At 43.0% G+C, this 24,777-nt stretch overlaps 1 protein-coding gene across 2 annotated transcripts; it reads left to right on the top strand.

Moving 5' to 3' along the window:
- The first annotated feature begins 1,851 nt into the window (after window positions 1-1,851).
- On the top strand, window positions 1,852-24,739 carry CUL1 (cullin 1). Of its 2 annotated transcripts, none has more exons than XM_078860247.1 (22): window positions 1,852-1,893; window positions 7,912-8,234; window positions 8,985-9,162; window positions 9,635-9,802; window positions 10,188-10,238; window positions 10,696-10,786; window positions 14,649-14,812; window positions 15,536-15,698; window positions 17,937-18,067; window positions 18,837-18,944; window positions 19,134-19,240; window positions 19,364-19,412; window positions 19,672-19,803; window positions 20,029-20,146; window positions 20,547-20,623; window positions 20,823-20,954; window positions 21,492-21,584; window positions 22,129-22,176; window positions 22,283-22,365; window positions 22,679-22,784; window positions 23,156-23,269; window positions 23,416-24,739. In XM_078860247.1, the coding sequence occupies exons 2-22, from the start codon at window positions 8,095-8,097 to the stop codon at window positions 23,494-23,496; spliced, it is 2,334 nt and encodes a 777-aa protein (XP_078716373.1). In that variant the 5' UTR covers window positions 1,852-1,893; window positions 7,912-8,094; the 3' UTR covers window positions 23,497-24,739. The 2 variants fall into 2 exon arrangements, with proteins under 2 accessions (XP_078716373.1, XP_078716371.1); XM_078860245.1 differs by having other exon boundaries at window positions 1,855-1,986.
- The last annotated feature ends 38 nt before the right edge of the window (window positions 24,740-24,777 follow it).

Below are 24,777 nucleotides of genomic sequence, written 5' to 3'. Positions count from 1 at the left end.
TGTGTGCGTTTCATGGCTGGTTGTTTGGTTGCTAAGGAAAAAACCTTATGTAGCCTGTGAAGACGTTCCTTTATTTGAAGAACAAGCACAACAGTACTTATTCAATTGTCTCTTGTGCCAAGGTTTAATTATTCCAATTGATTCCGTGTGTGTGTGGCAGTTCCGCAGAATGTGACATGTAAGGCTTTTCTTTAGACGAATTTATGTTAAAAAAATTGGTGTAATTGCATCTTACGGTCAATTGTGCCGTTAACTAAAGCAATAACGGTGTATATGCATTTCCACAGCTGTTCAAACCCAGCACTTACCTGCATCACTTCCAACTGTAAAGGTGGTCGCATAAACCCCTTCACTTGACAGCAAAGGTGGCTCGTAGGGTGATCAACATTTGAGCCTTTCATGTTGCGGTGAGAGAATTGGATAGGGAGTGGGCTTGTTTTGTGTTCTCAATGCCATGCACCAAAAGCTATCGGTATATAAAATAACAAGGGTTTTTATTATGTTATTTTGTCTAAAACTGTCATCTTCAAGACATCGCCATGATTTGTTCATTTTTTTATTTTAAGCCTTTTGTCTTCTTACGATCAATTGTGCATTTTTTACGATCAAATAAAATCATATACAAATTATGCATGTTTTGCAGGTTTTAATTGCATTTCACCTTTTAGCCTGTGGCCATGCAACCCAAACTATGGGCTGTATAGTAAACCCTGTTGTCTGTACTCCTTCGATGGAGAAGCAAAACTACAAAACTCTCCTAATGCCCTCTTGTGGCGAGCAGACCTCGACATTGGCATTTGTGTGAACTACTTTGCTAGTATCAGTCAAACTTGGGAAGTTGGTCATAACGTGTTAAACTATTGCATAATACTTTAATATATGTAACAACACATCTATTAACGTACAATACACCCCTAAAATACACCCCTTACGGCGCCCTACCACCCATGATAATTGGAGCCCCTCCCCTCACTCTTACTCATTCCAGCCCCTCCCTCCTACTCATCCCAGCCCCTCCCCTCCCTCCTACTCATGCCAGCCCCTCCCCTCCCACCGACTCATCCTAGCCCCTCCCTCCTACTCAACCCAGCCCCTCCCCTCCCTCCTACTCATCCCAGCCCCTCCCCTCCCTCCTACTCATGCCAGCCCCTCCCCTCCCTCCTACTCATCCCAGCCCCTCCCCTCCCTCCTACTCATCCCGGCCCCTCCCTCCTACTCATGCCAGCCCCTCCCTCCTACTCATCCCAGCCCCTCCCCTCCCTCCTACTCATTCCAGCCCCTCCCCTCCCTCCTACTCATCCCGGCCCCTCCCTCCTACTCATGCCAGCCCCTCCCTCCTACTCATCCCAGCCCCTCCCCTCCCTCCTACTCATTCCAGCCCCTCCCCTCCCTCCTACTCATCCCAGCCCCTCCCCTCCCTCCTACTCATCCCGGCCCCTCCCTCCTACTCATGCCAGCCCCTCCCTCCTACTCATCCCAGCCCCTCCCCTCCCTCCTACTCATTCCAGCCCCTCCCCTCCCTCCTACTCATCCCAGCCCCTCCCCTCCCTCCTACTCATCCCGGCCCCTCCCTCCTACTCATGCCAGCCCCTCCCTCCTACTCATCCCAGCCCCTCCCCTCCCTCCTACTCATTCCAGCCCCTCCCCTCCCTCCTACTCATCCCAGCCCCTCCCCTCCCTCCTACTCATTCCAGCCCCTCCCCTCACCCCGCCCCTCCCCTCAACCCCCTCCCCTCAACCCCTCCCCCCTCCCCTCGTCCCCCTCACCCCCCTCCCCTCGTCCCCCTCACCCCCCTCCCCTCGGCCCCCTCCTATTAGACGCGCCCTTGTGCGCGTGCGCCGCTGTCGCTAGGCATTGTGGGAGCCGCAGTCGTCGCGAGGAGGAGGCCTCAGGTCCGCTGCGTCTCCGCCTCGCGGAATCGCTCCTCGGTCCGTCAGCCGGAGCGCGGCGGTGACAGCGCCGCCACCGATAACGACAGCGTCAGGGTGGGCGCCACATAACGACCGTGACGACGATCTTGAACCTTGGTAGTATCGGCGAACGACGCCGAGCGGGGGTGGGGGTTGGGTCGAGGGGTTCGCGAGTTTTCACCGTCACGGCCGACTCGACTAGCGCAGGCCTCTGGGACAAAGCACGGCGGTCGCCCCGGGTCGCCTTTATTGGCGTTGGTGTCCGTTAAGGCGCTAATTGGCGATAGTTTTAATATTCGTGGGGTTGTTGTTGTTTGAGGTTCTCTGGCCTCAAGGGCGCGCGAGGCGGGAGTCGATGTCGCGGTGACCAAGGCGAGATGCGCGACGCGAATGGGGGCCGAACCATTGGGGAGGTGTTAAGCGTTGGGGGGTTGCATGGCACTGAACAACAATCGTGTTCCGTAGTAAACAGCGTTAATTACAAGGTACTAAACAATAATGTTACTTGATGGCTGAGTGCGTGTGTTAACTATTATGACTACATTATACCGTATTTGTATTGGTGCTGACCTACATGTTAACTACGGGATGTTTATTACGGAATTTGTGTATAGGCAGCGAACTGAGTGTATAATGGGAGTTCATAATTATTGGACTTTATCATCGCATTTAAGCTGTTACAGGACACGTCGCTGAAAGTGATTGCCGATGGTAAATGATGACTGAGCGGGGGCCAAGGGATGGGATTGATGTTGTGTACAAGAGAACACCCACTGAGATGAAGCTGTGAAATCTGTTGGTGTGTCTTAGCTATCGTAGTTATATCATTACTATGCTTTATATGAAGCTCATGTTATATTATTTATTGTTATTGATGCTGAATTTATCTGGATCCTATTGGTCTTCATATATTTAGCTCTGCTGAGCTGAATGTGTTATATGATATTGTTGCTGTACTGTATGTTTTTTTGATTACAGGAATGTGAATGTATTGGTGCCTGACTGTTATTTATAGGACTCGTTACATAATTACTAGACTGAACTGCGTGTTGTGATCGCCATGGATAGAGGGTGTTATATATAGTTATAGTATTGTGCAGTATTGGTGGCTAGGAACACCGTCATTTCGGAGTAGAATTATGGTTGATTATAATGTTAAGTGTAACGTAACTGATTTTGGGTGTGTGCAGCATGTGAAATACTATTACATTTTACTCTATAAAATATCTTATTGTAATATATACTATTTTTACTGTAATGCTGTATTTTCGATGTTCTTATTTCAGTTACTTTACTTCGTTATCACAAGTACGTTATTTTTACTGTATTAATATGAGTACTGCCTTTTCGTACGTGAATATATGCGTTATGTTTTATACTGATTTGAGTTACATATGTGCTGTACAGCTGTGTTCATAAGTAAAATAATTTAGATAAATTGGGAGAAATATAGATTGTAAATCATAGCCTCTGTGTATCCAGACTCGCCAATCTCAATACACGTATTACATTTTTTTTAGACTCTCCTATAATATATCTGGAGATATGCTTTCACAATATTGAATCTTTCCTAAAATAATAAAGAGGGTTACAGTATTATACATCTATCGGGTATCTATAAAGAAAAATTCTGACTTCAATCCACTGCTGGATTAAGGCCTTCAAATGTAATGCCATGGGGAATGTTGGACCATACTTCCGCACAGATCCGTGCGTTTTGCCGAAGGTGGTGGTGGGGGGCCGTGGGCATGACGGGTTCATATATGAATATTGGCTGATGTTCACTTGTGGCCCGAAGTTGAACTCTTGTTTTCTGGGTTCGTAGTGCGCTTCTCCAACCACTGTGCCACAGTACATTTGATTGTAGGCCGTTGAAGCTCGAAGTGATTGCGAAAGGGCTCCAGACAATGGGATCAAGTCCATGAGCTGGATCACGACAAGCTGCGTTAAGAAGCTCTCCGTCGCTTCTGGACCTGGCAACAAGCATCTAGCCGCTTGTGGGGGCCACTTTCATTATTATATGGTTACATATGTAATTGCCCAGGGCTATTTGTGGTTTTAGTAGATTGCGTGAGTGCTTGTATCAGTACCGCATACTTTATATACTTATTGGTACTTGTTTGTGTGTGTCTGTATGAAATGATTATACAGTGTGCTAATGTAATTGACACGTGCATTCTATTGATGTCCTAAGGACCGGAAATTTGAAATTGAACCTTATGGCGTGGTCCCGAATAAACGGAAGTCAAAATCGTAATTATATATTTTTGGCGACTCCGTCCCACCGCGCACATAAACGCCGCGACCCACCTTGCGTGGACCATTCTGTTGCCATGTCTTCCAAGCGCAGCGATGACGAATGAGCAGAAGAAGCTAAACTTTAATTAGCGCATCGTGTAGAGCTCGTCAAGAGGAATAGATTGCCGTATCGTTCGCCTTTAACAAACATTTAATGACGTCGCAACGCAGTTAATGCGAGAGCCGGGGGCTTATTGGACCCCGGGGTCCCGCCATAAGGTTCAATTGTTGAGTGCTTATATATGACACCACACTTTTAATTTGTAACCCAAAAATATAGTGTGCCCTATTTGTATGCATCCAAGAGTTTTTATCTGTACGTTTTGATGGACGCTGAAGCCAAATTTGTAATCGTACTTAAAAATCCCAAAACATGATTTTCAAATACTCTATGAAGCAACCATTTTGAACTCGCTTCCTTTTTAACGTACTAAAATTAATGTATACTTTAGATGCACAGATATTGGCACTTGCTGAGTGTGTTTATAATGTGTGTTATCGTGTCTACTGTACATTGGTACTACTGAGTTCTTGGTGTGTGTAGTACTCGGTCAATATGCATTGGTGCTTTCCTGATTGTGAGTTTATAGCTACAATATTACAATACATATTTAGGTGTGGAAACTGGGGTCTGTGTTTTAAATATAGTCATAATTTTCAGCCCTTTGTCAATCCACTGCAGGATGATAGCCTCCCCCATGCCATGTCAGTATTGGAATTTAACCATACCTCCTCACGCTGGTCAGTGGAGCTTGGTGAAGGGAGTGCCTGGGACCGGTTCAAATATTGCTCACCACTGATGTTAGCCGTGGCTTGGAATCGCACGCTGATATATAGCAGTATTGTGTTTATAGTACTATATAAAGATATATCAAGTTGATATTGATTTGTTATTGTGTGTCAGTAGGTAAAGTATGTGTATTGTTAGTGAGCTTTGTGAAATGCCATTATTTTTTACACTTGGTATTGTTATTAAGATCTGTGTATAAAGGATATATATTGACTGTACCATTATCATAAGTGGTACGGGTATGTCTGCATGTAAACTGCACGTGTAGTTTTATTGTTACTGGATATTTGTCTACTCTTATGTACTGTATTTGTATCGCTGTTGGTACAGTTGTGTAACTATATCCATGGTATTGACCACTTCGTAATGTATTAGTGTGTGTGTATATGTAAAATATACTTGTAATTTGTCGACTGTGTACTGATTCTGTGTATGTATGTTGAACTTCTTTTGCACCGTACGTAGCCAACCGTGCTAATCAGATGCGGGGGAAGGAGAACAAACTAAACAGCATTTCTAAAGAGATGTGTGTACCATGCAGTGTATATTGGTATTGCTAAATAAACTTATTTGCTGTGTAGTTGTATTATCAAGATATTTTTGCGTTGTGATATTGTTGCCGCTGTGGCATTGTTTTCACAATGGTTTGTGAACGTCAAAATATGGGAGTGACTCCAAAAGGGTTCCGTTGCCACTTCATTGTTGTGAGAAGATCAGTTTGAGTCTAGTTTGGCATGGTAGGCATACCTGAGATTTGATCAATTGTCATTCGGTCACAATTTGAATCCTGAATCAACTATTGTCTCATTTGTATCGTCTTGTTCATATGGTAGTACACGCCTGTAAGCCAATACTTGTAGATGAGGGTTTGTGGATCATACAAACATGAAACTCAAAAACCGGCTAGACTGCAAGGTGATCTGAAGATAGTACACAAATTGAATTGAATCAATCTGTGTAGTTTTGAGTATCTCCTCGTTTCTTTTCTCAGTACTGTTGAATTCCTCTCAAGCCAACTACTTGTGAAATTGGCCAAACTTCCCAATACTGACCCTTCTGTAAATTTTCAGGCTCGGTGATGCTTTCATGGATAAACCAAGGGTAGTATTATAAAACCTCACTGAGCAATATTGGGGAGCATTCGTAGTACTAAAACACACTAGACGCTGCTGATTTTCCCTTGCATAGTGAAACGAGTTATGAGTTTGCATGTTTAGACATATGTTGGTTAGTTTGCTTGCATTAGTTAGGTTAAGTCCGAACCTGGCAAGCCAATAGACCGAAGTCTTTTTCTTGAGATAGAGCAACACTTTGTTTTCGCGTTTTTATGGTTCATTTTCAATTTATTCTTCTAAATGGTGGTATTCTTGGATGTTTTTACTAGGTTTAGCTATATTTATTATGGTGAATTTTCTAGCATTAACCTTCCACGTATTTAATTGTTGTTGATTTATGGAAGTACAGTATTAACATTCCTGCTATTGTTGCTATGATTTTAATGCAGAATCTAACTTTCCCTTAATGTTCTAACTGTTGTTAAGCTTCACAGTACTACGATCCATGTTATAATGAAACCACCTGTATATGTTGATTTCGTGGTAAGGCCCTGTTTTTTCTCATTGCAATTTATTATTAACCCTGCCCATTGTGGACAGACGACAAATGTAAACAGCGTTGCACGTTGCTTGGGAACAGCAGGTTAGTTTCACTCAAGCTCCCTCTTTGCCTCTCACTCAATAGGGCTTGGGCTTTTTTGGCAGCACAGCACATTTCACACTTGTGGTGGTGTTTTGTTCTTGTGATAATTGTTGTGGACTTTATCTTGCAGTGTAATGCTTGTCACAAGTGTAAGCAGGTCATTGTTTCACCAGTGAAAATCAACACAATTAGAAAATTTACTTTAACATGCCCTTCATGATGCATCACTGGCATTATATAAAAATGCGGTTTTTCCGGTGTGGGATTGGGGCAAGCATTGGCTAGATTTTGACTACCTCATCTGATATGGAGAATGTGTTGGGTTCCATCTTGACCCTGACACCTGTATATTTGGAGTTTGCATGTTCTCCCTGTGGTCGCATGGATTTTTTTCCCGGGTTCTCTGGTTTTTCCCTCCACATTTAAAAACATGCGTTTAGAGTATTTGGCTGCTATCAATTTGCACATGATAAGCCACTTCGTTGAGCTATCATTTGTGGCCAGGTTGCTCCTGAAAAAGAGCTTGGTGGGCCTTACCTGGTACAATAAAAAATATATAATTTAGTTTTAAATAAAATAGTTTTTTTGTGGGGTATTTAATATAAGCCCTCATTTGTTTTCATGACTTGATAACCAGCTTCTGCTAGCCTTAGTTCTGGACATAACGTAGTACCCAAGGCTCAAGACATTAGTCCCCAGCTTCACGAACCATGACTCCCATGAGCTCGCACATCTTCCTGCCTTCCCCCACTCCAACCAAATCTGACCCTGAGCCTTACCCTCTGTAGCAGGGTTATGGTAAAGTGATCTTTAAAAAAGTCACGTAAAGTGTAGCCAAATCAGTGGTTTTGCCTTTACTAATTTAAGCTAAAATAAATGTCTTTTTTATAATTATACACTGTTGAACACTAAAACAGTAAAATTAACAAAGTAAGTGTCCTAGAGATCATAGATCCCTACCACATTGAGCCTGTGATATCATGACTTGTTTCTGAGTCAACTTGGCGAAATGTGCATTGAGGGTCAAAAAGTGAGCCCAGGGGATTGGGGTCTAGAATTCTTTAACCTGGGCTAAGCTGCAATAGGAACCTGGGCTCTCTGGTATCCGTAATGTGCCTGTTGAGCCATTGTAGTTCATATTTGATGTGGAATTGAGACACAAAACACTGCCTTTATTTGTATCACTACAATTATTCTGTTTTTGTGTTTTACAGAAAAACGTTCAAGTCGTGCGTGACTGAAAGCTTCTACTAAACCTAGATAGTCTACTCATTGCTTGGGATGCAACCCTAAGCCTTCGGGTGCGGCAAGACCCGGATAGTCAAGAGAGTGGTGGAGAGAGGCAGGCGCCCGGCTTTGGAGGAGAAGGACGCTCTGTGCGCCGTGAGGTCAAGAAGATGTCTGCCAGCAGAGCCCCAAACCCGCATGGCCTCAAGCAAATCGGCCTCGATCAGATATGGGATGATTTGAAGGCGGGCATCCAGCAGGTGTACACGCGACAGAGCATGGCCAAATCACGCTACATGGAGCTCTACACGTATCCTTTTCTACGTCCGTGTTGCAAAGACTTGTCGGCAACTTACGGCTCTAGCTGCATGTGGCTTGTTAAGGGTTTCTTCGTGACATTATTTATTAAGAACCGTCTAGTATTCACATTGCGGCTCTTGAAATATTGAGGTTTTTTTATTAAACAAACTCCGTGTTATTTTGTTTGCCGAAGCCCGGCTCTAAGCATAACAAATATTGCAACTTGTTTGTATAAGGGCATGCATTGGGTCTAGTTTGGATGCCCAAAACTATGGCATGTATTTTAGAGGTAACAGGTAGTACAATCAGAAGTCAAATATTCATTTAACACTGTTTATGTCCCATTACTCGAACCACAACTTGGAGATATTGGAGTCACCTGGCCAAATGTACGGCCTACCTGAACTTGGCATGTTTTTGAGTGGTATAAATTACATCAAATGTGGAGAAATAGTTTTGGGTGTGTTTTTTGAGGACATCAGATTTTCTAACCATCAGAGGCAGTGTGGCATGTTTTCACTTTTTTAAAGTAACAGCAATGTTTCAGATAAAAAAAAAACCTTTCGTAGCACATCTTAGTTACAATAAGAACTAGCTTTTACTCAAGTTACATTTAGTTTAAAAGCTATTTTATAAAATAGATGAGAACTTATGATATGTACTGGAAGGTTGCTTTATCATACATTTATATACAGTTATTGAAAAAATAAACTTGTTGTACCTGTGTGTACAGCCACTTCCTTAACAGCATACATGAAAGACATGTTTACAACTACTGCACAAGTGTGCACCAGGCCAATCAGGCGCGCTCGGGGGCGATGGCCAACACCAGCAAGAACAAGAAGGGTCAGCCATCGGGTGGTGCGCAGTTTGTGGGCTTGGAGCTCTACAAGCGTCTCAAGGATTTCCTCAAGATGTACCTCCTCAACCTGCTGAAGGTGCCTGCTGTGGGGCACACTATTGGTTGTTATTACGCCTGCCATGTGAACTTTGAGAGCACAATCGTTAGGAAGTACACATGTATGTTGAACTTCTTTCGCACTGTACATAGCCAACCATGCCAATCGGAGGTGTGGAGGAAGGGCAACAAACTTGGCACAAAAGCACCCTTAATAACAATGAAATGCATATATTGTCACGTGGCATAAGTGTCCAGTTTTCTCCAGAGCTGTTGTGTAGCAATTGTATATGTTTACATGCATGGCTGTGTCAGGGAAGCCTATTAAAAATCCTTGCAGTGGGTTAAACCATAATTTATTTCCATAGCTGCTGCTTTGTTCAGACCCAGACTTTCACATCAATGCACAGTTGTCGGTCACAACATGTTACTAACCACGCCTGCTGGTCTAGGCACTGCAAAATTCAATCTGAGTGCTGATGCATTATGCTTCGTAATATTGATTTGCACAGGACGGTGAGGACTTGATGGACGAGGGTGTGCTGAAATTTTACACTCAGCAGTGGGAGGACTACCGCTTCTCCAGCAAGGTGCTCAATGGCATCTGCTCTTACCTCAACCGCCACTGGGTGCGGCGAGAGTGCGATGAGGGCCGGAAGGGTATCTACGAGATCTACTCGGTAAGGCACTGGCCCGCTGTGCCACTCTAAATTAGTTTTTGCCAGGTTACTTGGCAGTCTAAATAATTTTGTAGCCTATGATTCATGTATCTAGCTACGACTACAACGAGCTTACTGACATTCCAAGAAATCTAAATTATGCAGTATTGCCCAAATTAGGTTGTACACTTCATGACATTAAACACGATGCATTTTTTACATTTAATTTGTCAAAAAATAAACTTTTGGTATACAGGGGAGACTGCTCAAATGTATGAATGTCAGTGAATGCTTTTTTTTTCTTGCTCAAAGTTCACAGCACAGCTTTGTGTGGCAGTGGGCTCACTGTAATTTACTCTACGTTTTGTTTTGAGCCATCGGTTTGATTCCATGTTATCATTGTCAGCTTGCACTGGTGACGTGGAGGGAGTGCCTCTTCAAACCTCTCAACAAACAGGTGCGTTTAGGATTGTGAACTTGTCAGCTGTTATGACTCTTGTGTATAATAACTTAAATTGAAAGTTACTACAAAATGATTTGGGCACGTGTGTATATTTCGATTTAAAGCTTTCGTGACTGCAGGGATTCATCTTCTTGGTTCTTTCGGTAAAGTCACGTAGAAGGGAAATAATAAAATTAAAAAAATAAAACATAATAATAATTCTCACGACGTTTCGGCCACAACGCAAGCAGCCGTCCTGAGGTGAAGAACAGGTTTGTCAGAAAGACAGACCTGTCGGAAAGACAGACCTGTTCTTCACCTGAGGACGGCTGCTTGCGTTGTGGCCAAAACGTCGTGAGAATTATTTTATAATGTTTTATTTTTATTATTTTACTATTTCCCTTCTACGTGACTTTACCGAAAGAACCAAGAACACGTGTGTATACTTGAGCACATTGTATTGTTTATACAGGTCACCAATGCAGTATTGAAGCTGATTGAGAAGGAACGAACTGGAGAGACGATCAACACCAGGCTCATCAGTGGTGTTGTTGGGTCTTATGGTAAGTGTCCGATTTATTTCTATATATATTTCATGTAGAGCAGTCCATTTATATTATAGTAGCGTGAAGTACCCGGCGTTGCCCAGGGGAAAAATATATTTCAAAACTTGTCTTGATAACATAACATATACATACACAAATACGAAGCTATTGTGAAAGCCCGGCGTGCCATTTGTCCATTTGTCCGTCAACAAAATGATAGGCTTGCAGAAGTCCAAAAAGTTATAGAAAGTTGTGGGTAAATAGTTGCTCTAAAAGGTTTCCGAAAAATTGTCGACCCCCCCCCCTCAAAATATTTTTACCCCCGCATAGGAATATATACATACACACCCTACATACAATAGAGTGAGTAGTATCTATTGACTCTGTAGTTGTATGTACTGACTGCACAGTAGTATCTACTGACTGTTTTGGAATATTTACTGACTGTAGTCGTATTTACTGACTCAATAGTAGTATCTACTGACTGTACAGTAGTATTTATTGAGCCCAGTAGTAGTTACTGACTATATAGTAGTATCTACTGAATATAGTAGTAACTACTGACCGTAGTAGTATCTACTGACTCTTTAGTAGTAATACTAACTCTATAGTAGTAGCAGTAACTACTGACTCTGCAGTAGTGTCTAATGACTATAGTAGTATCTACTGAATCTATAGTAGTATCTACTGACTATAGTAGTATCTACTGACTATAGTAGTAACTACTAACTCCATAGTAGTATCTGCTGACTATAGTATCTGCAGACTATAGCAGTATCTACTGACTCTATAGTCATATCTACCGACTCTGCAGCAGTATATACTGACTCTAGTGGAATCTATTGACTATTGTAGTATCTACCAACTCTACGGTAATACCTACCGACTCGAGTAGTATCCACTGACTATAGTAGTTACTAACTCTATAGTAGTTTCTACTGACTGTATAGTATCTCCTGACTATAGTCGTATCTGCCAACTCGATTGCAGTACTTGCTATCGCTACAGCAGTGCATGCCGACTAACGGTATCTGCTATCTTTTTTTTACTTATCTTTCGTGACTGCAGGAATTCATATTCTTTGGTTCTTTCGGTAAAGTCACGTAGATATAAAATAATAATAATGAACAACAACCGCTTGTGTTGCGATCGAAACGTCGTGAGCTTTTGTTTTTTTTCATTTTTTTATAATTTTTATTTTATTATTTTTTATCTACGTGACTTTACCGAAAGATCCAAAGAATATGATATCTACTATCACTACAGTTGTACATGCTGACTGTAGCGTTATCTGCTATCACTACAGTAGTACATGCTGACTCTATAACAGTATATATCGACTCGATAGCACTAACTTAACAGAGTGCCGTCATGAGGCCTAGTCCCGTGCATAGCCCCCGGCCTCGCCTAGATTGCCTAGCCGGCCGAGGTGGCACCTTGACAGGCTGGGGCTGGGCTGCTACCCCCCCTGCCTGCTCTACAATAATATAATCTAAGGACTATAATAGTAGTATCTACCCACCCTATAATAGTAAGTGCACACATTGGGGAGAAGAGGACATCCCACTGTGAAGAATTTACCTCTGCATTGTGTTTTTTTTGCATTTTTAACGCGAATTCCCCCCCACCGATCGCGTGTGCGTTGCTCTGGCAACCACCATGGAGCCGGCTTTCGCGCATGCGCAGATGCGTGCTCTGGTGCCACCCTGTGCTTATAAAAGGGAATACATTGTTAATTTAACTACTTGAAAGTTGACAGATGTGAAATACGAATAGCGCTTTTTCATTACGGGGCATACAACGTGGTATCCATGTACTTTTTCGATACGTAACCCCCACAGTTTGTTAGTTATAAACGTCACAAGGTACCCGCGTAGACATCAACAACCACCATTCGCCACTAAGTGGCGGTGACGTCACCACGACGCTTGTGCTAGGTTATGTGCACCTTGAGGCCACGTGAAGTGTCGGATGCCCACTGGCAGGAGGTCACGGGGCAGACCCAGATGCCACAGGTTGACTGACTGAGACAACTGGCTGATGCACCACCTTTTCCCCCTACTGTGCCAACTTGCTGTGCTTTAGCCACCCAGCGCTCCGCTCGTTGTTGTGAGCGTCGCTCCTCCGCCCTCCGTTGTTGTTGGAGGGCGACTGCCTCCAACTGCCCAGTAGGGTCCTTCACGAGCCTCCTCCACAGAGGCCGATCTTGACACCGCTGGTACCAGTCATCGGCAAGTCCACTCGGCTCCACATCCTCCTGTACCACATCACTCCATCTCTTCTCTAGCCCGTGCCGTGCCCGTTTCGCCCCCTCGATCCGGCCGAACAAAAGCTGTTTAGGCATGCGGTGGCTGGGCATGCGGGCTACATGACCCAGCCAACGCAGCCTTGCCTGCCGGAGGAGCGCACCGATGGGACTTTGTCCAGATCTTTCAAGGATTTGTGAGCTCCTCGCACAATCCAGCCTGGTTAAACCCAGGATGGATCGTAGGCGGGCCAGCCTAAATGTTTCTAACAGGCGAAGATGTTCAATTAGGGGGGTCCACGTTTCGCAAGCGTAGAGAAGGGAGGGAATGACCGTGGCCGAGAAGACTTGAAGCTTCATACGGAGCGACAGACCAGATAGCTTTCACACAGCGTTACGCAACCGATGAAAAGATAAAGCCGCTCGACTGATTCCGAGTGAGACCTCTGCTGTTAAACCAGAGCCGGTCATGAGCACACTGCCCAGGTATGGGAAACTCTCCTCTCTCCACAACTGCCCTATCACCAATTGGGAGTTGTGGGGGTGGAGTGTCCCATGGTACAAAATACCCAGGCAGGTGCTTAGTTTTGGTGGGGCTGATGGTAAGGTCCCACCTCTTAGTGGCAAGCTCCAGGTTCAGCAGCAGCGCCTCCAATTCCTCCTCTGAGTGAGCAGCAATTTCCAGATCATCGGCATACATAACATGGTTGAGCAATAGGGAGCCATCCCTTGACCGCACCCGGGCATCGATCAGCCTTCCATTGTATCTATACCAGATAGAAATTCCTCCAGTACAGCTATTGAAGGCTTCACGAACTGCGTGGTCGAAATAGATGTTAAATAATGTGGGAGCCAGAGGACATCCCTGTCGCACCCCAAGGTGTACAGGGAATGGCTCCGACTCCCGGCCACGTAGTTTTACCCGGGCCTGCTCACTATCATGAAGGGTTTTGGTAGTACATGTTGTTTATGCCATTTATTGTGAAAATTCCACCACAGTTCCTATGATTACTTTTTCATTGCTTTCATGGCTTTATTTTGGTGATTTCGAAAAGTGTATTGGTTTAGCCATGTTTGTTGTAGTACAGAGTTAGACTGATAGCCTTAATCTAAGTTGTCTTATGGTTGTTGTTGTTTGACTTGCATCCCACTGGGATTTTTGCACACAGTGTTGGTGTACGGTGTTTTTTTCTGCAATATTTTGCTGTCTTTTCTTGGATTTTCTGTTTGCACTTAGTCACATATTCACTTTAAGATGTTTTTTGTTCATGTTTTTTTGTTTGTTGGGGTTGCACCCGATTCAAGAGCCGAATGGCTCACAGGGCTATACCTAATAAATGAACTTGAATTTGAAGGTCCTTAATGATCGCGAGCAGAGGGTCAGGGACTCCGAAAGCACGAAGAACTACCCAGAGCCCAGGCCTACTGATGGTATCATAGGCCTTGACCAGGTCAATAAAGCAGAGATGTAGGTCTTGTTGGAATTCCCTACACCTCTGCTGTAGCAGACGAACAGAAAATTTGGCAGGCACACACGCAGGCGCACACACGCAAAATGACCTTTATAGGTAAGATTCATGCACTTGGAACTGATTATGCATGTTATGTAAATCCTTAATGTGTGTGTGACTGCAGTTGAGCTTGGTCTGAATGAGGATGACCTGCATGCCAAGGGACCCACGTTGTCCGTCTACAAGGAGGCCTTTGAATCACAGTTCCTGCTGGACACGGAGCGCTTTTATACGCGCGAGAGCACAGACTTCCTTTCACAGAACCCTGTCACCGAGTACATGAAGAAGGTGAGGTTCCGAGTCTGTGCCCTGCAAGAGCATTAGTTTGTTAATTTACAAATACTCTGAAATAACTAACAAACAGACATTACTGGGAAAGTGCTCCCTTATTGAAATTAAACACCAGAATTACTGTTTATATGCTATCCTAAGTATGCATTAGTCTTTGAGATGGTGTTTATACATGTTTAATGTTCCTATACTCGGCATTGTATTTCCATAAACATCTCCCGCATCCATAATTGATCATACTCCAAGCGACACATTCCCTGATTAAGGGAAAAAATCGTACAGGTAATTGATCATAAAGTGCAATTGTGATCAATGGATTGGTCATCACGTCATGTCTAGCACATCACGTGACTACCACACAGCCTTGTTTTTATACGATATATTTGGCAGCAGCAGGACAATGAATCTACTATTCCAGTTTCATCCTTGTTATGAATCATCAGTACAGTTAAACCATTGTTGCTTACGGTTGCTTTGTGTCTCGGGCTTTGTGTGAATGGAACTCTCCGTCATCACAGTGTGTGGGGGACAGTTTTTCACTGCCTATGCGTAAAAAAAAAAGTTACAATTTCTATTGAATGAGTCTCAAACTGACCGTGCATGCAGGATGGAAACAAATACCCCGGGTGTTTTTTTTAAATACGAATCTTGTCGACCTTGCTTATGTTGCACACGTGCCTTGCTGTTGACGCCTGGTTGTCCACCCACACGGCCTTGTAGGCTGAGACACGGCTGCTGGAGGAGCAGCGGCGCGTGCAGGTGTACCTGCACGAGAGCACGCATGACGAGCTGGCTCGCAAGTGCGAGCAGGTGCTCATCGAGAAGCATTTGGAGAACTTCTACTCGGAGTTCCAGAATCTGCTAGATGATGACAAGAACGAGGGTGCGTGCTCTTGCTTTTAGTACACTTGGCTAATTAGGCTTTTGTAATAACATATGAAGATTGGTGGTGGTGCTACAGCCATTGATGATGACATGGGTTATATATTTGATATTGCTGTGATGAATTGATTGATCAAATTTAAAAGCATTATCAGTTGTCTTGGATAAAAACTACTTTCAAACTTAAGTTCAAAACACTAACATACAAATAACTATCGGACTTGATTTGAAGCTTTCATGACTGCAGGAAGTACTCTTTGGTTTGTTGGGTAAAGTCACGTAGAATGTTTTATTTATTTATTTTCTTTCTACGCGACTTTACCGAAAGAACCGAAGAGTAACTATATGACTGTCTGGTGTAAACATCAAGAACAATTTAAGAACACTGACATTTAAATGTAACAATGAATGAATACAGTGCTTGTTAATAAGGCCAAGTAAAAATGTATATTATAAATGTATTAAAAATATAAGTTTAAGAAAGTAAAGTGACTACATTGGCAACTGGAGGTAATTGAGAAATATGCACAATGTGATTTTTAAAAGGTTAACAATGACTTCGCGAATTGGGAAACAAAACGCAGTCAATCTGACCTTTTACAAAAAGTTTACTCGTAGCCTAGTTTTCGATTTAAAGCTTTCGTGGCTGCAGGGATTCATATTCTTGGTTCTCTCGGTGAAGTCACGTAGAAGGGAAATAATAACAAATTATGTGAAAACCACCTGATGATGATTGCTTGTGTTGCAATCGAAACGTCGTGAGAATTTTATTGTTTTATTTTTATTATTTATTATTTCCCTTCTCCGTGACTTTACCGAAAGAACCAAGAATATTATAATTGGTTTTTTACCCTTTTATCTGGCAACAAAACTGACACCTTTACTCCTCGTAAAAAAAGGTGTCAGTTTTGTTGCCAGATAAAAGGGTAAAAAACCAATTATCATATTTTTTACTGGCAAATGAGGTACCAATGGTGTAAATGCTTACCCCGAGCTCTCCTACTCTGATGATGCATTGTCTTTGAGTTGTGCGCCTTTTGGCGTCATCTGGTCCAACCCATATGAGACTAGGCTCTAAGGAAAGCTGTCTCGGGTGTGGACCAATCAACTTCAAGGACAGTGCATACATTATCAGAGTTATGTTTTTTGTTTGCATTATGACTGCAGGTATTGTGGTCTATGCAAACATGACTCCTTGTAAAAAAGGTGTCAGTTTTGTTGCCAGATAAAAGTGTAAAAAAACAATTATCATTCTTTTTACTGGCAAATGAGGTACCAATGGTGGAACCAAGAATATTGTAGCCTATTGTTTTTTACGACGCTCGAGTCAAGATTGATTTTAGACGCAATCGGGAGGCCAATTGATGGCAGAAACGGTTGGCGTCAACTGAGGCCGATGGCAGACCAAGCCTATTTTTGTTGCACTTGGTACGATGCCTTGAAATGCAGTGTCGTGTTTAGCGTTAAGGATTTGGATATGAGTAACGCATTTGTGAGACTTTAATATGTGTAAATACATTGAAGACAAATGTCTCACTGCATCTTTCGCCTGTCTTGAGAGACCAAAAAGCAGACTTGGGAGTAGAGGTCACAATGGTGTGGTTGAGTAATTGGTATCAGGGGTGAAAAACACACACTTGAGGTATTGAAACACGGGAAATATTTTTTAGCATTATCTTGAGGAATGTTTCAAGACAGGAATTTAAGATATTGTGAAGGTGTCTAAAAATGCATGCCATCATAGGTGCATCAAACAGGTTGGTTTAGTTTTTGTTATGTACTTGGCTCTTAACTTTTGGGATTTATTGCATGTCTGTTTTGTTGTCTTGGTGTGATTGGTGTGTGATAGGTACACTGTATATGGTTTTCTTGAACCTGTAATATGGGCATGGGCTGTTGCCTGTATAAATGCCTTATTTGGCATTCACCACATTGGGTTACAATCTTGGCAATCTCGGTTTCATTCAGTGGTGCCAAGTCAAGTGACATTGCAGTGCTTGTGCATCCCATATGTTTATTCATATCTGGATCATTTTTCTTAATATTAATTTTAGAGCTGATGATGACCACCAGCCTTGTTTTTGGTCTCAGTACACCTTGTGTATCATGCAACCATATAATAGATGCCTGCAAACAGAACTGGTTGCAAACCAACTGTAAATGCTGGAAGCGGAGCCAATATTGCCGTTGTAATTTTAGGCTGTGGAGGTAACACCGGTGTCATTGTTGGTTGTCTCAGACCTGGCGCGCATGTACAGCCTGGTGTCGCGCATCCTGGATGGCCTCGGCGAGCTCAAGAGCCTCCTTGAGACGCACATCCACAACCAGGGCCTCTCCGCCATCGAGAAGTGTGGAGAGGGCGCACTAAACGTACGACCGAGCTTAACACTCGCATAATGACGTGGTGATAACCCATATATGCGTGGCTTAAACGTCTGAGATTATGGACCAGTTTCACGTGTGTTGGCCTTTGTTACTTTGCCAATATGTCCCATCACAAGTGTAGCCGGACCCAATATATGGGGTGGTGACATGGCACAGTGGTAGCGCGATCCCCGTTTGTTGCAGAGGTTCACGGTTTGAATCAAGTGGCCGCCCTGGTTATACTGCAGGTGAATTCACCATAAAAATATGCGGTGTCTGCTTAGCCCTGGATATTAAAAAATAAACCATTGTGTGCCAGTGTCATCATGCTCAATTCTTCCAGTTTAAAATTGCTCCATTGGGATTATGGCAATTATCGCCCCCTTCTGCAAAAACTTAGCAGGGCCCTCCTGAAAGATTCATGAGACTCGGTGAAGCTTTTCTGTATAAACAAATGTAATGATGGCCAGCCATTTTCCAAGGCAATTTCGCCTTGTCATGTTTCACCCTCAAACTTGCTCTTGAGCACTTAGACCTTTTCTTTCATGGTTAAGCTCTTGTAGTTAAAAATGTTTTTGTAAAAAATGCATTTAACTGTCATGTTTTAACATTTATATTTGTAAAAGAAAACACTTCTTGTTTGATTTTTAAATAAACAGTTGGAGCGTTTTTTACAATACAATGTTTACATGCATATTTGTAGGAAATAAAGCTCCATGAAAATTTATGTTTTCATTTATTGTAGGAGTTTAATTTTCTGTGTGCACTCTGCCAGGACCCAAAGATCTACGTTCAGACAATTCTGGATGTCCACAAAAAATACAACGCGCTGGTCATGTCTGCATTCAACAATGATGCGGGATTTGTTGCATCACTGGACAAGGTACATCTTAAGGATTTATATTGTATAACCAAGTAGCACACTTGGGTTATATTGTTTGGTACTTTAAAATCCTGCATTTTACTAATTTGTTATTGCAAGCAATCCACATGTTAACATTACCAAAGGTGTACAAACTACTTTATACATACGAGTGCTGCAGTGCATTTACTTTCCCCCTTGGTGTGCCAGGCATGTGGGCGCTTTATCAACACCAATGCAGTCACTAAAATGGCCCAGACGTCAAGCAAATCCCCGGAGCTCTTGGCACGCTACTGTGACTCCCTGCTAAAGAAGAGGTGGGTGGAGTAATGTCAAGTGTTTTGTGTGTTTTTTTATATATATAGTGTTTCTCTACTGAAGTTTGAGTTTGAGAACTGTTTAAGGACCTTGTATAAATACAAATTAATTTGTTTTTTTAGTTCAAAAAATCCCGAGGAAGCAGAGCTAGAAGACACACTTAACCAAGTGGTGAGTTGCTGTTGGATTTGAGCATTTTCGTTTTTTTTTTCCCAAGTTCATTGCTTTGCTCTTATCTTTCTACTCGCATCCGTATGCTAAAATTTCACGCCTAATAATATTGGGAATGCTGTAATTGTAGTCCCAATTGTGTGTAGCTTTACAGAGGCACTTTCACGACTGTAAAATGGGGGATCTGAAGTTTGAATTTCCATATTGATGGTGTGTATTTTGGTTAAGAGTTAATGCAGCCCTGTGCTGATGGGTGCAGATGGTGGTGTTCAAGTACATTGAGGACAAGGACGTTTTCCAGAGGTTCTACGCCAAGATGCTGGCCAAGCGACTCGTCAACCACAATAGTGCCAGTGACGACGCAGAAGCCAGTATGATCTCCAAGCTTAAGGCAAGTGTCACTCATTGTTCAGTTTTTGACCACCAACAGTACAGATGGCTCTGAACTCGAATGGTTACATCTGTGGACAATGCCTGATTTGTTATTGTGCAAGTGCGGCCCAGTGTATTTGTCATCCAGAAATGGTTGCTTCATCATGTACAGAGATGATTATTCTTCCAACTGTACATGCGTATAACTCTAAAGGAGCATCGCCCATTGTTGCCTCACACACAGCAAGCTTGTGGGTTCGAGTACACGTCCAAGCTGCAGCGCATGTTCCAGGACATTGGGGTCAGCAAAGACCTCAACGAGCAGTTCAAGAACCACCTAGCCAACTCCGAGCCACTAGACTGTAAGCAACTAAGATGCATTGGACAGCACACACACACACGTATGTATAAAACAGAAATTGTGGAATTTGTATGCTATAACATTCCTGCGGAGGGAGCTGGTAGGAACGTTGGGTTGCTGGGTCAACGGCGGCATGGTGTATTCCGCAAATATGGCCGACTGTGAGGGCGGGCACAAGCCAGTGTGTGGGTAGGTTAAACGTTGAGTTTAAGGGCACCACGGGGTGACCAGCCCCTCCCCACCCAGCTCCTCCCAGCCCCTCCCTGCATGACGGACAGATGGATACAATAATCCCCTGTGGCCTGGTCTAACCAGGAGGTTCCTACCAGTATAATTGTTTTTTGATCTGAATTGCAATGGGTATCCATTGTGAGCTAATTATAACATGTATCACTTTGTAGTGGACTTCAGCATCCAAGTATTGAGCTCTGGCTCCTGGCCTTTCCAACAGTCCTGCACCTTCGCTCTACCATCTGAGGTACAGCCACACAGGTTGAACATGTTACGGTAATGTCTCTGATGAATTTACAGAGTCGTTAAGGCCTTGTTCAAGCAGTTTCTTTGGTTTTGCTTGCAAAAATGCTTCAGCTTTGCTGACCGTGAAATGCAATCGGTGCTGTGCATTATTTTGTATTGCCGAAACATAGCATTGCATATGCTACTCCTTGTGCCCCCAGCTTGAGAGGAGCCACCAACGTTTCACCACGTTCTACTCAAGCCAGCACAGTGGCCGCAAGCTCAGCTGGCTCTATCAGCTGTCCAAAGGGGAGCTGGTCACCAACTGCTTCAAGAACCGCTACACATTGCAGGTCCGCATGCCTCACATTTACAATGTCAAGAGAATTTCATATCCTTAAAAGCTAAAACTGTTGCACCAATTCAAATTCCGCTTGGTTAAGAAATTTCACTTCAGGCACCTCACTGTCCAGGAATCCCCTGCTATCAGTTGGCTTGTTATGCGTTGTTTTGCATATATGTTGCTGATGAATTGGGGGACATTTCCTTATAAGTTTAACTCTTCGCCTTGTGTTCTTTTTACATGTTTCGCGCAGTATTTAAACTCGGAACCAACATTCGTAAAAACGGATTTTTGTCACGTAATCCAGTACTGCACGAGAGCGTAGTGTACAAACGAAAATCTTCATAGAAATAAAGATAATGCATTTCATGATGAAGTTACACTTTCAAAGTAAACACCTGCAAAGCCTCTTGTTTTGAATAGATTGTCTACGTCACATTAAAGTGTGCAATTTCAATTTTGCCGGGAAACAACCATGCAGAAGTGACTGCTCACTTGCATTGCCCTTGGTGCATCGTGTTGACTCAATGCGTTTGCTGCCCCAAAGGCGTCAACGTTTCAGATGGCGGTTTTGCTGCAGTACAACTCGGAAGATTCCTACACCGTACAGCAGCTGCATGAGAACACGCAGATCAAAATGGTAGGTGCTCAAGTGAATGTGAGAAAAAAGGGCTCCTCCACCTAATATGGTAATCTTCACATTCTTTTCGCAGAGATATTTTAATTCCGATTTAAAGCTTTCGTGACTGCAGGGATTCATCTTCTTGGTTCTTTCGGTAAAGTCACGTAGAATGACTTTACTGAAAGAACCAAGAAGATATTTTAATTCGTTTTGCCAAAATGTGATTATTAGCTTGTAGCTGTCATCTGCCTCCAGAGGTGGAACGATGTCAATGGAGAACTGCTGGACCCAAATTCTTATTCTTTGGTTCTTTCGGTAAAGTCACGTAGATTAAAAAATAAAGTGAATAAAAAAAACAATAACATTAATGTAGACTGGAGCCTGGTTATTAAGTTTGAGTGTACTGGCAGTCTGTAATGTAGACCAGCAATGGTTATTAAGCTGTGCTGGACCCAAGTTTGTGACTACCCTTTTTTAGATTTGTAAATTGTATGCTTTTGTTTGTATTTTTTTCCCAAATCTTTATCCTCTTTGATCGTGTCTTGATTTCATCTAATTCCAGGACATTTTGGTGCAAGTGTTGCAGATCCTGCTCAAGTCTAAGCTTTTGGTGCGTGACATTTAAATACCAAGTCTCTCACAATCCGCACAGAAGCAACCATTTGCTTTTGAATAAAGGCTTTGCTAAAGGTTACCCTTTAATGTTGTGGATGCAGGTGTTGGAAGATGAAAACACAAATGTGGATGAGGTGGACCTGCAGCCAGAGACTCTCATCAGACTGTTTTTGGGCTACAAAAAGTAATCTCGGCTTTTAAATTGTTTTGAAATATTTTCTCACATTGTCACTGCATTGTCGAATGCAATGTTTTTGTAAAACAAACTAGCGTTTAATTGCAAATGGCGTCTCACTATGCAAAATGCCAAAAGTTCGTTTATTTAAAATGGCCATTTTCCACATTTTGATGTGCATACTTACGTGTGAATATAATCTGATGGACACAATAACATGGGTCTACAGGCTCCATTGGGCATTGGGAGGAACTCTGCTGGCGAGTTGTGACATGTGGCAGAAGTGACGGGTGTGTGACTCGCTCGTGCGTTTGACTGGCAGCAAGAAGCTGAGGGTGAACATCAACGTGCCGATGAAAGCAGAACAGAAGCAGGAACAGGAGACGACACACAAAAATATAGAGGAGGACCGCAAGCTCGTCATACAGGTCGGCGAGCCTGCTTGGGTGGCATTGTGTGGCATTGTGTGGCATTGTGTGGCTTGCTAGAATGCAGCACAGTAATTGCTATTTGCATTGCCGCTTGAGTGAAGATCCCATTTTCATGCCAATCTGTACAGTGTGGCATGTATTAGTTAATTCTGCAATATAAAAAGTACAGTGAGCAATGTGGCACCTCTTCAGAGCATTTTAACCTACACTTTTACGTTTGAACTTTTTTTGCTTTTTAAGTTTGGTAAACTTTTTTTTATTGTAAATGTGGTGTGTGCCCAGCAGCAATACATTTCAGTCTCAGATGTGCAAGGTTTTCTTGTCAGCTTAACAATGAATTGTTCCCATCCATTATTCCATGTCCACAGGCTGCGATTGTGCGCATCATGAAGATGCGGAAGGTGCTCAAACACCAACAGCTGCTGGCGGAGGTGCTCAACCAGCTGTCTTCCCGTTTCAAGCCACGTGTGCCCGTCATCAAGGTGCAATTAACAAGTTCCTTTTAGTTAATGATGCTTGTTTGAGGCACACACACCTTTGCTATAATTTTCCACATACTTTGGTCCCACTGGTGAAACGTATACATTCCGCGTGCCGACTAATCCCTTGCTCAATGTTTATCCCACAGAAATGCATCGACATGCTCATAGAGAAGGAATACCTGGAGAGGGTAGATGGAGAAAAGGACACCTACAGTTACCTGGCCTAGGCAAGGTGTTTGTGGCTGGGCATCCCCCCCCCTGCCACCACCTGCTGGTGCTATGGTTCTGCTGCAAGCAGAAGCTGCAGTTTATTTGAACTCCCTGTGGCTTCAACATCCCTGGTCGTGCGCCTCACGGTGAAAGGAACCGAACCGGCACTGCTCACTTATATGTAAATTCTGTGCTGTTTATATTATATACTATTTTATTTTACCAGGCAAAGCCCACTTGAGCGATTAGCTCTTTTTCAGGTGACCTGGCCACATGTGGTAGCTCATCAAGTGGCTTGTATCATGTGGGAATTGATAGTAGCCAATAATCTAAACGCATGTTTCTAAACGTGGAGGGCAAAACCGGAGGACCCGGAGAAAAACCACGCGACCATGGGGAGAACATGCAAACTACGAATATACAGACATCTTCAGGGTCGATCGAACCCACGACCTCCTGCATATAAACTTGTGCATACTTGACGAGACGTCGCATGTATAAAAAAAGCGCTGTCACCAGCAGCTTCACCATGGACTGAACGTCATTTTAAGCATCTGGCTTCATTGCGAGTTGTAAGAAAAACCCCACTGTCTACTGCCAAGTGTCTATTGGAACATTTAAGTGTAACTTCATTGTGTAATATCCACTTTTTTGGTTTGCAATGTTTTGCTGTATCCACTCAAGTTGGTATTGTAAAGGAAGGCCAGGTTTGTTTCTTGGGTTGTAAAGGTCAGTTGATTAGAAAACCATAACATAACTGAATATATTGATGGTTTATTTGCTTAAAGGTGATGCGTCTCCATTGTTGTTTCCTGCATGGCTTGCTGCAATGATGGATTTGTTTGGCTTTTTTCCACTTTCAAGTGGGAAACTGAGCCTTTTTAAACAAAAGTCCTTTAACTTGCCTTCAATACAAATAACATCAGTCTGCCAGTGGCTATATAAAGCGTTTTAAAGATTAAATGAAAAAGGTGTGAAAGTGTGCGTGCACGAAGAATTGTCGACTCCAGCTGTTTTAATTGCACCTGTGATTTTGCTTGTAAACGTAAAACTGTTTCTTTTCCAACTGTGATGTATCCAGATATTGTGCAGCAAACCAACACTTGACATTTTGGCTGTGGATGGGGCATGTTTGGCTTTACAGTTTTATACGATTTTTTGTTGACTTTATACCCAATGGGGTTTTATTTTGAAGTCCCTGTAAATAGGTTTGTGTAGTTGATTAAACGGTAAAAACAATGGAAAAAAGTTTGCTTTGTTTGAAATTTATTTCCCATGGTACTTAATTTAAACTTCAA

This window comes from Lampetra fluviatilis, chromosome 10, assembly GCF_964198595.1.
Source record: "Lampetra fluviatilis chromosome 10, kcLamFluv1.1, whole genome shotgun sequence".
NCBI classification, from domain to species: domain Eukaryota; kingdom Metazoa; phylum Chordata; class Hyperoartia; order Petromyzontiformes; family Petromyzontidae; genus Lampetra; species Lampetra fluviatilis.
This window is presented reverse-complemented; position numbering and strand designations above follow the sequence as displayed.

What these genes read in the sequence shown, in the direction of transcription:
- CUL1 (XM_078860247.1), top strand. Translation starts at nt 8,095, where the DNA reads ATGTCTGCCAGCAGAGCCCCAAACCCGCATGGCCTCAAGCAAATCGGC. An exon ending in AGATGATGACAAGAACGAGG is followed by an intron (nt 15,699 to 17,936) that starts GTGCGTGCTCTT and finishes TGGTTGTCTCAG; the next exon opens with ACCTGGCGCGCATGTACAGC. An exon ending in GTATGATCTCCAAGCTTAAG is followed by an intron (nt 19,804 to 20,028) that starts GCAAGTGTCACT and finishes CCTCACACACAG; the next exon opens with CAAGCTTGTGGGTTCGAGTA.